The sequence below is a fragment of the Brassica napus genome, chromosome A2, assembly GCF_020379485.1.
Source record: "Brassica napus cultivar Da-Ae chromosome A2, Da-Ae, whole genome shotgun sequence".
NCBI lineage: Eukaryota > Viridiplantae > Streptophyta > Magnoliopsida > Brassicales > Brassicaceae > Brassica > Brassica napus.
Window position 1 is genome coordinate 23,432,950 of NC_063435.1, and position 17,386 is coordinate 23,450,335.

Sequence of the window (17,386 nt, forward strand, 5' to 3'; positions counted from 1 at the left end):
AGAGTTAGGAGTGGGCGTTTAGATACCCGTTCAGGATCAGATTGAATATTTTGGATTTTCAGGTATTTCGCTGTAGAAGTATAGAATCCGTTTGGGTATTTTTATGATTCGGATCGGTTTCAGATATTTGCAGTTCGGATTTGGATATTTCGGGTCGGGTAAAATTACTTAAAAAAACAAGATCAGGATGAATATAGCTCGTCAATCAAAATAAAAATTCTGAATCACATAGTAATGTGTACGTTGTAAAATTGAACAATCTAGTATTAAGAAAACAACAATAAAATAAGTTTTTAACCAAAGAGAGAACATCAAATACTCAAAGATGAAGACCAATACTTCACCAAAACAACCTTAAAAGAGTGTATCATCTAGTAAAATCAAAAGGTGCGAAGAAATTGAAGACGCGTCCATTAGGTCCACAGCGGGGATGGAGTTTGGTTTAGTTTGATTATGAAGAAGAAATAAAATTGTCTAAACTATTAGAGATTTAGGATTACTATATATATTCTCAGATATTTTGGATATCCATTCACGTATCGGGTATTATCCGATTGGGATCAAGTATCCAATCTTCTCTAACTTAATACTCGTTTGGATATTTTTATAGATCGAATCGGGTTCGAGTTCAAGCTTTTTGGATTGGATTCGGATTCGGTTTTGGGTAAAATGTCCGTGCCTAGGATGATTAGCTGGAAGAAGATTTTGTTGCGGCAGCTTTGGTAGTCAGACATGAGAGAGAAATATTTTAGGCAGCTCCCTTTCTAGTTTGAGAGTTCAATATCTTTCTTCCTTTAATCTGGCCTTAAGCGTGGTTTTTATTCAACCACGCAATCATTGATGGCAATGTAAATTATGAGGGTAATTTCCAACTTGTTAATTAAAAAACATATATGTTCACACACTGAAGTTATATATAGTTACGTAGAGCTATAATATATTGATGCAGAAAGAAACCAGTGATATCCACATCATGCCGCCTCACATATTCCACACAACAATCGAAATGGATGCATAGTTTATAAATAAACACTCTCAAATTATCATATGTTTAACTCTCTCTCTTTTTAGAGGAATAATCTTTAAAAGAGACCAAAAGTCTTGGATTTTTTGGACACTGTGGATTGGTGAAGAACATTGCCGGAAATGTCATAGAAGACGAACTTAACTTCAGAGTGAGTGATGCGAAGAGACATGAAACCTTGTCCGTCGTAATAAAGTTTGAGTTCTTTTGGATCCCATGGCTGAATATCTCCTCTCCATGCCTTTGATCCTCCTCCGCTTGTCAGAAATTGAATTTCACTTCACAATTCCAAAAAAAAAAACTTAAAAAAAAAAAACATTTAAACTCAACTAAGTTCATATAAACTCACGTTCACTATCAAAATAACTGGTATAATTAGAATTAATAAATGAAGATTAAGTAGAATTTTACCCGATGTCAAAAGAAAAAAAAGAAGTAGAATTTTACCCTTCAGAACCAATGTGTTGCAAACAATGATCATGTCCGTTTATGTACAAGTCCACTTTATTCTCCTTCAAAAGTAAATACATAACATTACGACAAACTACTTACTAGTAAAAATTTCGGACAAAAAAAAAATAATAGTAATTACCAGAAAATGATTATTGCAAACTATTTCTAGAAAACTGGAAGTAAACAAGAAAAATATTTACCTCTAGAATTGGAAGAAGTTGATCTACTAGCTCTTGGGTCACCCCATGTTGACCTGCTGTTTTGATCCCATGATGTCCCACGACAAATTTCCATGTGGCGCGCGACTTCTTAATCTCTAAATCTAAATCCTAATAACTCAATAATAGAAATTAGAATAACTAGAAAAATTCAAAACCAAAACGAGATTTCTGATTATTATTCGTTCTGAACAAATTGTATTACATGTAAGAGGTTGGAGATATATTTCTTTCTGGGTAAGACGTTGCTCCAATCGTAAGTGTGATCTTCTGGATCTGTGAAGTATTTTTTTACAAATGGATTTGTGTCCACGAAGAAAAACTCCACCATTCCTATATCACCAAACACTTATCACTAATTTGTAGTAACTAAAGTATATATCAACCTTAGACCAAAAAAAGAAGTATATATCAATCTTGGACTTATTATGCAGTAGTACATTAAAAATCCAAACTTCTAGTCTGAATCTGTTATAATTAATAAATCATTTGTGTCAAATCCAACTTCCTAAAAGAAATAGAATATGTATTGAACCTGAGCATAAGACAAAAGATCTGCGACAAAACCATCTCCAATCTTTTTGGGTGAGAACTTGACTTAGTTGTGCTGAAACATTTCCTCGGTAGTCATGGTTCCCCAAAACTGCAAATTGAGTTTTGACCACAAGCGGTTAAGAATGTTTTTTCACTAGCTTAAAGGGTTAAATCATTCAAAAACATAATTATGTATTAGTTAAACATACAATGAATTTAATTTTGAGTAAGTCAAATTACCAGAATACCACTGTTTTTGTAGACTAGGATGAGTGTAGATATGAGAGAAAGAAGCTTCAAAAGAAGTATCAGTGTCTCCTTTTAAACCATCGTCATAAAAATTATCTCCAAATGATATCACAAAATCTATGTCTAGTTGCTCTCCAACAATTCCCATCTGCCAAATTGTCAAAATTTTCACTCTTTAAAAAAAAAATATAAATAAATACTTAATTTGTCCCAAAAAAAATCGTAGCATGGTACATTTGACCATGTCAAATACTTTCAGAAATTAGTTACATGTGGTGTGCAATTTATTTATTTGATTAATAATAAAAATCTATTATTGAAGAGACCTTTTACTGTATTGCCAAACAAAGTGCGTTTAAGTTAGGATTTAGGCTCCGAATGGAGAAAGCGGATCAAGCGTTGCGGATCTGGCGGATCAAGTGGATCGAGTGAAACAAAAGCGGTTCTAGCAGATCTAATAGATAAAGTGTGGATCAAGCGTATCTAGCGGTTCAAACACATGTCTGAATGGTAAAAGTAGATAAAAAGCGGTCCAAAATACTGTACAGATTTTATGTAATTTATATACTATTTATTTTCATAATTAAAAGGGTTATTAAAAATACATTGTAATATGAAATAATTATATTTTGATAAAAACGGTGTAAAATCAATTTAAATTATTTCTCAAAAAGAATTAAATTTTATTTACTTAAATTTACAATATTTTATATAAATTTATATTACTATTTTTTAGAATTAGAGTAGTTATTTAAAATATATTTTATAAAAAATTAGGTATTTGGAATTAGAAGAAAAAAAGAGTTCCACTAGATTTTTTATAATTTTAGATGGGTTCGTTGGTTATATACCATTTAAATTATGTAGTAGTTCAAAAAATCAAATACACCTTAAGATTTTCGAAATCTACAAATAAATTGATCGATGAACTGAACTAATAAATGATTCTTAAATCATTCAAACTGAACTAAAACTATAATTAAACATAATGTAAAAAACATAATTTTTTGTCAGTTTGGTTCAAGTAAATTTCAGAATTAAAAATAGAAGACATAAACTAGAATAAAGAATAACGTGAGTTTGAATAATTTTATAGATGATATGAATTCTTATTTTTTTGAGACTAAATTTTGTAAACATTTATATGACTGAAACCATTTAGATATAAATATAGTATGTATTACATATTATTTAAACAAAATAATAATTTACTTTACAAATAAAACAAAAGAGAAGAACCGCTAGTACCACTCAAAAAGTGTAGAGTAATTACTGTAGTTAGTGGTTCCTATTTTTTGTTCACAAAATTGAACCACTTGCGGTTCTTTCACAATTAAAGTGAATCATTCTACAACTAAACATAATATGTTGAATGGCAAATCATGGTGCAGTTCGCACATGTGTACCCTCCATCTTTTTACTGTCTCCCATTCGAACTCTTAATATATTCTTTTGTAAGCCGTCTTATTTATGTTGTCTTATATTAAATAATCAACATTTAAGAATGTATTTAATTTAGGATTTAGAGTAGTTTGTATTAAAATAAATAAACTATTAAAATAAAAGTTAAAATATTTGATAGAATTCAATGTTATTAAATTTATAATTTTGTAATATATTTTAAAATCAAATACTAATATATTTTGGTGGTATCCGAAAAGCTTGTAAAGCTTTTTTCCCTAAGGATAGATGTGTCAAATTCGAGTTTCAGCAGTTACGAAAAATTAATTTAAAAATTGGTTCATATTTCGAGTTTCAAGTCCAAAACTTTTTATCTTAAAAGGTTATGGTGGAATTTTAATTAATAAATTAAATCTTTATTTTAATATCAAATTATAATAATTAATTAAAATTATAATAACTTTTTTTATTCACATAAATTTTATAATTCATTAGAAATTAAATCATTTTGAATTGTCTTAAATGTAATGAAAGGTGCATTTGATATAGGGGAGTGTATTTAATTTAGAATATGGAATGATTTGTATTAAATGAGAGTGTATTTAATTTAGAATATGGAATGATCTGTATTAAATGACAAATATTATATTTCTCATATATAAATTTAAAATATCTTTTAAAATCAAGTATTATTAAACTTATAGTTCCAAAATGCACTATAAAATTTATTATTATTCAAATATTTAATTGAAAGATTTGTTGTAATTCTAAGTGTTTTGATGAACTCTAGGTAAAAATACAAAAACAAATCTCAATTTCATGGTTTCAGATGATATTTTATCTAAAATCCTATAAACTTCCACAAGTTAATAATTTTTATGATTTTGCGTGAATAAATACTTTTTATTTTTAGTTAAAACACTCCATCTAAAAATGAAATTTCATATTTATATTTTTAGTCAAGAAATTCCACTAAAAATCTTACAATCACAATAATTGTCCAATATTTAAAATATTTTTAGTATTAATAGATCTCAAAATTAAAATTCAATAACATTAAAGTTTAAAAGAAATCTCCAATATCAAATAGACCCCTTTGGAGAATATGCTTTGTAATGAACCGTATCGGCTCTTCAATTTGCAATTATCAAGTCAATGTCTATATATTGCATAGAATGAATGTCTTCTTATTAGGAAGATATGGACGCAACATACGCATATATATTCACATATTGATAATCTAATACTATTGTTTCTTCTATAATTACGCGTATCGTAAAACCCGATAAAACAACTTTGACAAAAAGAGTATCAACTTTCAAAGTTACAATGAAAAATAACAAGATCAAATTAAGTACACATTTCCAATAAAAAATCAAACCTAATCACTTGAATGTATACACAAATAAATATTTATGATCCAAAATGTGCATTTCTATCCTACAAAGCCAAACATCTATTGTGTTTGCATCATAGATCTAAATTCGGTAGTAAGTGAGTAAGTTTATACTCCATCCGTTTTATAATGTAAGTAGTTTTGGTTAAAATAAAAAAAATTAAAAAAATTATTATGTTTTAAAAAATATTGTATAATAAATAAGTTAGATATAATTTAACCAATAAAAAATAAATATATTTAATTTGATTAATCACACTATGTTCAATAAATTTAAAAGTTATCTAGAAATATAAAAAACTATTTATATTTTAAAACAACTTTTTTTCCCCTAAAATTACTTACAATCATAAATGGAAGGAGTATATGACAAGACAAAGTCCAAAACTTTAACCACATAACTAATATTTTTTCCTTCAAAAAAGAAAATTGTATTGCTGCCATCAACAACTATGTATGTGCTTTACACATTCAAACATTAATATCGTTTTTGTCACTTTACAGAAATATAAACCTTTTTTTTTTTTGCTAAAAGAGAAATATAAATCTTGAGTGCGTTATATATGATCAATAAGCTGTATTAGTTATTACCTGGTAAAAAAAAATAGTTCTTACCTGGTGAGCAACAAGTGATTGATTAAAACCTCCTTTCCGACCCCAATCTCCAAAGACAAGAATGTCCAAAGAGCCATCAGATTTCGTCACCGGATGCCCCAACCTTTCAAGCTTCGAGAAAGAACCATTGATGAAAATACATAGAATTAGAAACATCAAACGCACACTAAGCGTCAACACACCCATTTTCATCTGACTTCTTAGTTATGTTCTCTGATCTAAGAAATCCAGAAAACAATGTATATATACAGAGAGGAGTCTAAATGCCAATTAATATTAGATGAATCCGCAAGGAAAACACGGTCTATAAAGTATTGCAAAACTGATGTAATCATTTTACTATAGAAATTAAGAGGACTTTGAGCCTTTGACTCTCAAAATAAAAGTTAAGAAGACTTGACAGCTTTTTCTTATCTCAACTATTTTAAGCAAGATACTAGATCTTGACCCGCACAAAAAAATATAGTTTTTGTTTGTTTTTATTCATATTTACATAGATATTTTGTTTTTACTTTAAAATAGTATATATTATAATAATCACATATTTTGAAATGTGTAAATCACTTTTTCAAACTCAAAATTGTAAAAGTTTACTTATTCTTAATCAAATTAATTGTTTCAAACTATCACATTAGTTTTTTATTTTCTTTACAATATATTGTTTGTTGAATTTTTGTTTAATTATTAAACTCGGTAAGCTCTTCTAATTTTGATAAAATAGAATTATTGTAATGTCTAAAAATATATTACATATGAAGGTTTATTATTAAAACACAAATTTATATGTGACTTTACATGATAAAATGACTTTACATAAATAGACAAATCCTATCTAGTAAAAAAAAATATTCCGTTTGAAAAAAATAGTTTAAACATTTAAAAATTAGGAAAATGTACGAAAATATACTATCTATCTATAAATCCAATGGGCGTTAACATTTTAAATTCAATTATTCAAGAAATATGTGATCTATTACTAATATCTTTTATATATACACTTGGAATATATGATTAGTAAACCCACACACAATATTAAATGATTATGAATTTACCTTTTCAAAATGGATCTTGTGTACATTAGCTAAGGTCGATGAGCTTTTTATGGAGATCAATAATAAATCATGTCAATATTATGGTTTATAGAAAATATTGTTGAGAATCGTATATTGCAATCAAAAGGTTTAAAAAGCCTTTTAAAATAAACATTCGTCTTAACTAATAAATCCATAGAAGTTAATCATATTTTTATATAGGTATAATATGTACTTGGTTCTCAACTATAATTTATGAATTATGAAAGTACCCAAAAAGATGAATAGTATTTCATTCCAAGTACCGTTCAAATCTTATTTTGTTAGTTTTATTTACTGCATATAACGAACCGGCTGAATACTCAAGCTAATAATGTATTATGGCTTTGATTGGTAACATGTATTAGAGTTGATTTAGTTTGAGTTATGCTGAAAAATCAAAAATGTCACCAATCATGAATTAGTTTTAAGTTTTAATGTTAGGTTTGAGTTATAATGTATTATTGTTGAGTTACTAGTTTGAGTTATATCCTTTGTAAAAATGATAAATCAAATCTTAAATCAACATCAATGAAATTCTCATGTATTAAGACTTGAGTTAAATAATTTTTTGGTTTTCTATTAACTACCCCACGTCCCTTTTTTATTTTTTTTAACAAATTAAAAAATTATAATACATGATCACATAGTGTACGTTTACTTGTTACTAATTAATACAGTATTTTAATAAATTACCTACTTGTTAGCCAAAGACTTTCTAATTATTTTTCACTTAAGTTAGTTTTTTACAAAACAAAAAACTCTAGTTAGATAATCCAAATTGTTTTATATTTTTAATTTTGTTTGATGATTAAATGTTATATCCTATGATTTTATTTGTTAATTTTAATTATTAATTTTGTTTTTAATATATGTTCTTAATTTTTAAATTATATTTAGTTTTCTAATTATTTAATTAAATATATAATAGATTTTACTATTTATGATATTTAGATTTTTTAAAGAAATTATACATACTGCAATTTATACATCAAAAATGTTACCAGTCAATTATTTCAAAATATATTAACTCAAATTTATATAGCAAACCTACTGCATAAATCTACAGTTTCTACCACATAATTTTTACTGCAAGTTACATCGAACTATACATTTTTTTGTAACTCAAAGGTAATACTATGTGCTCTAAGTGTTTTGTAACTTAAACGCATTAATACTCCATTTATGATAAACCACATCACATGTCGGTGCTGCTTATGTGCTCCAAGGATCATGCCCGTTTATGTAGAGATCCATTTTATTAGCCTACATTTCAGGAAAACTAAGTAATTGTAGCGTTCAAAAAAAAAAAAACTGAGTAATTGTGTTTTCATTTTCTTTTTACTATTACAGAGTTTAAATCTGTATGATAATAATATTTGCCTCAAGGATAGGTATACGTAAAAGATGTTTCTCAAGCTCTATTGTAACACCATGGTGACCTGCATGCACTCTTGATTGTGTGGTGACCTAACACTAATTTCCATTTCGCCACATCGACATCCTATAATTTTTATTTATCCCCGATAAGAGTGATCAAAATATTTATCGATTTTCAAAAATAATGATATAAGTTGATATGTGACGTAGCTTATGGGAGAGTCAGAAGTTAATCACCGCTAAGAGATTGTTAAGATACTTATTTCTTGGTAATACGCCTCTCCAATCGTAAACATGGTTCTTTGGTTCAACAAAATATTTATCTACGAACGGTGTTGTGTCCACGAAGAAAATATCGACGACATCTACAAAAAGATTGTTTAAAGAAATTATAATATAACTTTAAATGAATATAATTTTCTGTTGTAAAGTTAAATAAAAAAAAGAATTAATTACAGGCGTTAACAACGCAAGTTCGTAAACAAATCAATCGGCAGTCCAAATCCGTCTTCCCTTAGTATGGGGATGAGTTGCGTTTCAACGTTTCCTCTATAATCATGACTAGACTTTGTGCGGGTATACTTTTATGTATATTTAATTAATATAAAAATATATCAAATATTTTTTTTTTTACAGTTTGAAGTTTTATATAACTTTATAAAACTATTGTTTGGTGCATTTTTCGACAAAATTGATATATAAATGCTTATATTTTTATTGGTATTTTATTTTGTTTATAAATATTAATGAATATCAATTTGTTCTTTCAATATTTGGTATATAAAATTTTAATTTGAAATAATTAAATACAAAAATATCTTCAATATATAAACAGAACGATTTCTGATTATACAAAGTGTACATAAATTCTATTTTAAAATTTATATATTAATATATTTATTTCATTATATTTAATAAATTCAATAAATTTTACAAATTCAATAAATTTTACAAATTCAATAAATTTTACAAATTTTACAAAATATTATTTGTATTAAATTTTAGAATATTTTAAAATTTAATCTTAATATGTATATAGAATCCAAAGTTATTTGCTGTTATTTTAAATAAATATAAAATATTTTATCCCTAAACAAATTTAAATACATAATTAACCAGTTAAAACCATGAATCTTATTAAAAAATATAAGCTAATAATAAAAATGTAAATAAATATAACAGTACAATTTATTTATGTTTTCTGAAAATTTAAATTGATTATCAACAATAAAAAAAAATTACAGGGCACTAAAGTTTATGTTTTCAATAATGAACACAATCGATAGAAGAAACAAGAAAAACAAGAAATAAGTCTGATGTTTATCATCAGTATGCTGATCGAGGATGGTGGAGGTTTGGGTTGCTCAGTCTCGGGGAATACTTGATTATGGTTTCGTTAATGTGGAAGTGGGATTTTGAGGTTACGATTATAATGAGTATCTTTAAACCCGTATTTTCTGGCTCCAAGGAGCAATATAAATATTCTTATATATGAAAATATTAAGTTGAAATTGTAGGAGAATTGGGAGTCATTGGACCATAAGCTATCTCCGAGAGATACGACATAAACATAAACCGGATTTTTTATTTTTATCTGAAACGAAACAGGATTTCGATTTTGTACAACGGTTTCAATCACACTTTGGCTATGATAGTTTGGTTACTGTGGATCCAAATAGAAGGAACCGTGGTTTAGTCCTTTTTTATAATAATGAGTATCAGGTTAAAATATTATACTCTAGTAACAGAATGATAGATGTTGAGGCGGTGGTTAAAGGAAAACAAGTTTTTCTTACTTTTGTCTATGGGAACCGGTACAAAATTTAAGAGACTAGGTTTGGAAGCGACTAACTCGGTATGGATTAGCACGGTCTGAACCTTGGTTTATTATTGGAGATCTAAATGAGATTACTGGAAATCATGAAAAAGATGAAGGATCCCTACGATGCGTAATATGATAAGGAATAGTGGACTATTAGAGTTCCCGGCTCGAGGTAATAAATAGTCATGGCAAGGAAGAAGATGTAAAGAAAAAGTGGCAGTAACGATTAGATGTAGACTGGATAGGACATTGGCAAATGAGGTATGGCATACGCTTTTCCTATGTTCCTACACAGAATATTTGAGGATGGTGGCTTCTGATTACCGTCCAGTAGTAGCGTTTTTGGAGGATATTGTATCAAGGAAAAAAAGACAGTTCAGATTTGATAAAAGATGGATTGGATAGGAAGGGCTTATGGAATCAATTGTGGCAGGCTGGACAGAAAATCAGGAAGGTCAAATAGAGGATTTTGTTACAAAAGTTTATAATTGTCGTCATTAAATTTCATCATCGCGAAAAGACAATCAACCATATGGGAAGGACAAAATTCACGATCTTCAACTCGCACTTGAAGAAGTTCAAGCAGATAATAGTAGATCACAAGAAGAGATTGTTGAGGTTTCCAAAAAGTTATAAAAGGCTTATAAGGATGAAGAGGAATATTAGCATCAGAAAAACCGGAATATGTGACACTCATCTGGGAATTTTAATTATTTATATTTAATTTAATGAAGAAATATTCTATGAAACACTATTATTGAGGATGCTCGGTAGAAAAATTGCATGATTTCGTCAATGTATTTATTTTAACTAATTTTAAAGAAGTAAATAATTATTATATAGACTTATTATAATACTAAATATATTTATTTATTTATAATATATATTTTTATTTTTTATATTATTGTTGAAAATAATGTTTAAACTTACTAAATTATATTTTAAATTAAATATATTAATTTTGAAAAAAATATTATTGTTTTTAAGATTTTGTTTTGTTAATATAAACATATTTTGATATCATTAGATGGAATAAATTAATAATATAAATCATTTTAAATTTTCATAAATTTAATATGTAGTGTTACTAAAATTTTGATATAAGAACATAGAAGAGTGATCGGTCATTTAAAAGAGCGAGCATCTGCAATTTTTTAGTATTTTTTAATGTTTTTATTAACAATTATTAATTGGCCAGCAAAAAACTTGATGAACTAAAACCTAAGTTGCTCTCTTGATCTGTCTCCCCCCAAAAAGTTTTTCTTTTGATGATTTTTGTTATAGATTTTCACATATATATATACATATATATAAGTTTTTCTTGGTATTTGTCTTTCATCATCTAAACTTACCTATAATAACTTTATATATATATATTCCTCAATTGTTATCTAAACTTACCTATAATAACTTTATATATATATATTCCTCAATTGTATACAAATATTAATATAGAATTGCCATGATTCTTTGTTAGGAAAGAATAATATTTCTTTGTAGAAATTAATCAGTGTTTTTTTTTGTAAAAATGTTAAGATTCATTACCAATTTTAAGTTTTTTACAGAACAACATAGACACCAAGAACAGATTAACAGAAATAAACTAAACATAAACTCAGACATGGACAATAGAATGAACCGACTACAAGAGGAGCAGCTAACTAGCAAAAACGCACCAGAGTTGGAACCTACGCTTGCCGCAAAATCAAACATGCAGTTATAACGAGGACTGAACCCGGTAGAGTATGGCGAATCCCGATGATCAGTCCTTAAAGATCCAGGTTGTCAAGAACAGCTCGTGCAGCCCTCCTAATCCGCAGCCTCCACGAACAAACAGCTTCCTTCGCAACAGAGCGCACCCGCTCACACCAAGTCGAGCTTTATTTGGAGAAGAAACCACCAAGAGCCGCCACAGATTACCGGACCTACATCAAGAAAACAGAACGAGCAAGCACCACCTTGAGTCAAAGTGGACAGGAGGCAGCCCCAGACCATGCCCCTGAAACAAGCAGGCTCTGAACGTGCCGCCACCGAAGGAAGAAGCCGTGGTTGACAAGGCCGACGACTCTCCACCTCGCACACGCACCGCGACGGAGAACCCGTAGCGGACCTTCACGATTTCGAACCGAAATCAACCCCTGGAAGCCCCCGCAAGATAGACTGACCGGTCTAACAAGGAACACCTGCGGAGAACACCAAGATACGCAGAGAAACACCGCAACGCCACCGCCTGGAGAAACCGAGAAGCGCCTTCAACCAAGTGAGCCTTCTCACCCACACCGAGAACGGAAGGTAGAGGAAGCAGAGGAAGGAGACGGATCTACTTCCGGAATCCAGATCTGACGCCAGATCGAGACTTCCACGACCACACCCGACCGAAGGAACCTCACATCCACTCCTCCTCCACGCTTCTCCGGAGTTCCAAGAAAGACAACACCAGATCTGGAACCGCGGTGGCGCAAGCCCCCAGAAGACCGAGAAAGGAAGCAAGAAGAGGGAGGGAGAGGAGAGGCGAAGAGAGCAGCGACTGGCGGGGGCGGACCGGAGCCGAGGAGGCCGCCGACCACCCAACGAGATCTGCAACTAGGGTTTTCTTTTTTTTTAGAGAGAGAAGTATAAGAGAGAAAGGAGAACGTTCTTTTTCTCTTCTTCTAGAAATTAATCAGTGTTTTTTTTTTGAATAATATTTTTTTGTAATGATTGTTTACAGTGTTTGTAGAATTGAGTCATGACTACTGATCCTTTTTGAAAAAATATTTTTTTGAATAATATTTCTTTGTAGAAATTAGTCAGTTTTTTTTTTTTTTTAATCAGTGTTGCTTCACAATGTGTGAAGTCGAGTCAGTTTGATTAAACAAGTTTGTAATGATTGTTTACAGAATTTCTAATAAAACACAAATGTTTGGAAGAATCAACGTGTTTCTGTTTCTGTGTTTTCTGATTTTACACTACACACATGATTAAAAGCAATGGTTATAAATGATCACTTTGACAGATTCCTTGGATACTACTGATCCTTTTATAAGGACTTCCATTTATCAAAACCTAGTAGGTGACTAACATGACTCAATTCATAATCATCATAACCTATAAATCTTATATTTTCGAACGTAGGGGATGGTGAATACAGTAGTTTTATTTCGAACGCTGATGATAGATTGATAGGAGAATATTTTTCATTTTACGGGTTTTGTGTTCTCCGTTTTCCTCTCGACAATTTTGACGTAAAAAAACAACTTTGACGTCCACACAAAAAGGATCTGATGATTTTGATGTTTCGGTGTGTTATCATGTTATTACCGGATTAACGAATGAATTCTGAATAAAAATGCAATTTTCGGATCCAAGAAAAACACATATATAGGCCCATAAGTCTTAGTTATGCAATTCCTCATAAAGCCCCAGCGTTGGTCCAATGTTCAATTCAATTGATCAATTTCATCTTGCAACTGTTTGACTCTTGACCATCAATTACGTTATTCCTCTATACTTTTGGGTTATATAATTTAAATTATGGGTTATTCATCTCATATCTTGACAGCTGGCCATAAAGGATTTGATTTTGTTAGGAGTAAACATAAGTTTAAAGAGATGATTGGTAAGTGCTGTGGCTTTTATTTTTTGGCTTTAGAAAAATAGTTGTAGATTTTATTGCTCTAGCTGTAGATTAATTATTTTCAGAGCACTAAATATAAAGCTCTAGGAAAATTGATTTCCAAAGCTATTTTGTTTTCTATTTTAGTTTTTACGGCTGTAGTTTTAAATTTTTTCTTAAATCATGATTGGTAAATTAAAGTGGATGTAGAAAATATTTGAGCTGTGGAAAGCACTCACATCAATTACCAATCACCCACTAAATTTCAAAACGCTAATCCTGCCTACGATATTTTATTGTTCCAATGGTCCCCAAATATTGATGAACTTAAACTTTTTTACGCAAACATATCTATCTTTAAGTTGTATTACAATTTTTATAATTATTGAGAAATAAAAAGATGGTAATACTCGTAATTTTCTAACATTAAAGATACATGATTATTCATTTGTAATATTATAGAAATTATATATTTACATAAAAGATTTAAATAGATTTTTTTTAATCTTCCTATCAAATTTTATTAATTTTCTACGAATCCAATTCCAGCCTAATAAATTAATTATTTATAATATTTCTTATTGTATTCCTAATGTTTTACTGTATTTGTATTTTCAATCTAATCTAATGTACAATGACCAATAAACATAAAAGACAAAGTAGGAATAGTAAGAAGCTTACCAATATATATGGGCATAAAATAATTATTATAGTAAATTATTTAAAATAATCTTACAAAGAAAAGATAATGTATTCTCTTTACCGGCCAGCCAATAGAATCAGGTTCCTCTATTTTTAAGCGGGATTGAAATGATTAAGATTTTAGTAAGATACATTATATATCTATGTTACTAAAACTGAAATACATTTGAGAAATTTATTGTATTCTTACTTCAACTTAGTATTTATCAACTTATACCAGTAAAATTTAAGCCATTATATATTTCTTCTTTTTAAAACTGTAGAGTATAATTTTACTTACCGAAAAGTGATCTTGTATTTGATTGCTTAGTTAGACTACAAAATAAAAGTTACAAAAGCACTGTATCCTAGTGGTTAAGGTTTAAAAGTTTTTACATCCAGTTTTGAAATTCGAATTTTATGCTATGCAATTTCTTACAGATTGCACATTACAGAAAGTTCAGGTTTCAATTTCCAGCAAAAGCGATTTATTAGACAATTATATAGATTACAGAAAAAAGACTTACAAGAAATCTTCAATATGGTGCAAGTAATTCCGGTCATGCGTGGATCTTCATAGGACGACAAAGGTGATGCAGTTAAGCATAGATCTTCATAAGGCATATAATATTATCGGTTATCGAATTATTTATGTAATCTTTCTCATAATTGTAATATCATAATAAATCAACGTTAAGAAAAAAAATTACAAAATAAGAAAATAAAAGTTAACGTTTAGTAACGTTCCATAAAGGGTTAACTAACTAAAACAGAAAATTTAGTCAAGAATTCGAAGCTACAGTTCTGAATTTATAAATCACAATATATATATGGTGGAATTGTTGTCCATTTGCCACCAAAACATCAAAAATCTTTGAACTCTATATGATTTTTATGGCGTTATATACTATATTCTTATATATAATTACCTATCTCCTTTATAAAGAAAATTACGACGACGACACCATATAAGTGGGGCGGACGTAGCAAGGATGATACGGGGGCATGTGCCCCCAGCTAAATTTTTATTTTCTTTTAGAAATTAAGGAAAATTAGTGATAGTGCCCCTTCAGAAAAATAAATATAGTGACAAAATGTTATGTGCTTCTTAAATCTAGTTTTAGATTCGCCCCTCTTTAAGTAGTTTATCTTTTTACCCTATGTATGCTTTTAAAAACTACTAGTTACTATATTTTTTCTAGAAACGTTTTATGATCTTAAGTCCATATATGACTACAAGACTTGTCATTAAAAAGTTTGTACGCCGAAGAGAATAGTAGTTGGTTCTAAAGACATGTCTAATGGAACACAAAAATTTCTTTTACATTTTACACTAAAATATAGTAACTCTATTATAGAGTTGAATTTGTTCTAATGATTCACTCTATAATAGAATTACTCTATGATAAAGTAAAATATAGAGTAATGTTACTTTTCCACTCTATATTTGGAGTAAAAAAGTAACAATACTCTATATTTCACTATATTATAGAGTAACTCTATTATAGAGTGAATCATTAGAACAAATTCAACTCTATAATAAAGTTACTCTATTTTAGAGTGAAATATATAGTAAATTTTTGTGTATTATTGGAGGTGGTCTAATACATGCTAAGAAGTAATGCATGGTTTAAAATGTTGTTTTATGAGATTATATAGGGCTCTCATCTATACTACTAAAATAGAAATAACAATTTCTTTTAATGTGTGATATTTTAAAATGGACCCATCCTAAAAAAATCATCTATTTTAAAACATATCATTTAATTACTATTACTAATGGTTAGAAACATTGTTTATTATATAATAAATAATATTAATTTTTAAAAAATTATCAAATCTCATTTAAATAACTCATTAAACAGAAAATAAAATCAGACCAAACCGGTTCATGTTAACAATTGAACGATTTAACATATTTTTATTTGGTCAACAATTTGGAATATATAAACCAAGTATAAACAATTATAAACAACTACAAAAATATCTTAAAGAACCAAATTTAAATTGAACTCATGGCAGATGGTAGACTAAGAAATTATTAACCACTTGAAATCATAATATATATCGATCAGTTTTAAACTTATAATACTCCATAGAACATCAATAGTAAACTTACAAATGCAACTTACGCTTGACGTGTGCTAATTTATATGCATCGTTTCCTTGCATCCACACAAACACGGGGTTGTGGACAGAGTTCTTGTTTCATCTCAATATTTGTTAGGGTTATTGTAGCTATTAATTTGACGTTTTCGGTTGATCATTGTTTTTTCAAGTTTTTTATTGTTATAGGATTAAAGTTGTGATGATGAACTGTGTATGCACTATTCTCCACTCATAAATGCCTAAACTATGTTAGTAATGTGATTGATATAGTTCGTGGTGTTGATTGTTGTGTCTGAGACTTATTGTTTATTTGTCTTTTTAATTTGTTACTTGTACTTGTTGAGATTACATAAGTTATATTAAGGTTGTTGAGAATACCTTTTGTTTCTGGATATTTTTCTCCAGTTTAGTTGTGTAAGTTGTGTATATTAAGTAATAATTTTTTTATTCTTATTATGTTGGTTATATGTTTTTTTTTTAACTTATTACTTTTACCGGATCTTTAAAACAAATACATAAAGACTTGTAGAAATAACTATAAAATGAGTGACAATTAGTATTTGAGCCTTAATGATCGAATATATGTATTTCTCATAACAAGACAATAGCATTGACCTGTTGACATTGGGCATGTAAGCTATTTTTATAAGACAAGAGGAGTGAGAAGGTGGAGATATTGTTGCCGCCTTTGTGTCTGTTGGGATTGTCTCTTGTATCTTCTGGTGCGGTTGTGTTTGTTTCTCTTTTATTTGATGGGTAATATGTAAACAAAAATCACTGTTAGTTGTATTTATCAAAGCTTGTAACTTACTCTGCTTTTTTGTTTAGGTAAATTCACT

At 28.8% G+C, this 17,386-nt stretch overlaps 1 protein-coding gene across 1 annotated transcript; it reads right to left on the bottom strand.

The window, feature by feature from the left end:
* Nucleotides 1-505: 505 nt before the first annotated feature.
* On the bottom strand, nucleotides 506-3,028 carry LOC106421580 (purple acid phosphatase 7). Its single transcript, XM_022717665.2, has 6 exons — nucleotides 2,470-3,028; nucleotides 2,231-2,338; nucleotides 1,901-2,028; nucleotides 1,678-1,806; nucleotides 1,472-1,536; nucleotides 506-1,302 (listed from the first exon to the last, which is right to left on the bottom strand). The coding sequence occupies exons 1-6, from the start codon at nucleotides 2,624-2,626 to the stop codon at nucleotides 1,083-1,085; spliced, it is 807 nt and encodes a 268-aa protein (XP_022573386.1). The 5' UTR covers nucleotides 2,627-3,028; the 3' UTR covers nucleotides 506-1,082.
* Between the last annotated feature and the right edge of the window lie 14,358 nt (nucleotides 3,029-17,386).

What these genes read in the sequence shown, in the direction of transcription:
- LOC106421580 (XM_022717665.2), bottom strand. Translation starts at nt 2,626, where the DNA reads ATGGGAATTGTTGGAGAGCAACTAGACATAGATTTTGTGATATCATTT. An exon ending in ACAAAAACAGTGGTATTCTG is followed by an intron (nt 2,339 to 2,469) that starts GTAATTTGACTT and finishes CTCAATTTGCAG; the next exon opens with TTTTGGGGAACCATGACTAC. An exon ending in ATATCTCCAACCTCTTACAT is followed by an intron (nt 1,807 to 1,900) that starts GTAATACAATTT and finishes TTGAGTTATTAG; the next exon opens with GATTTAGATTTAGAGATTAA.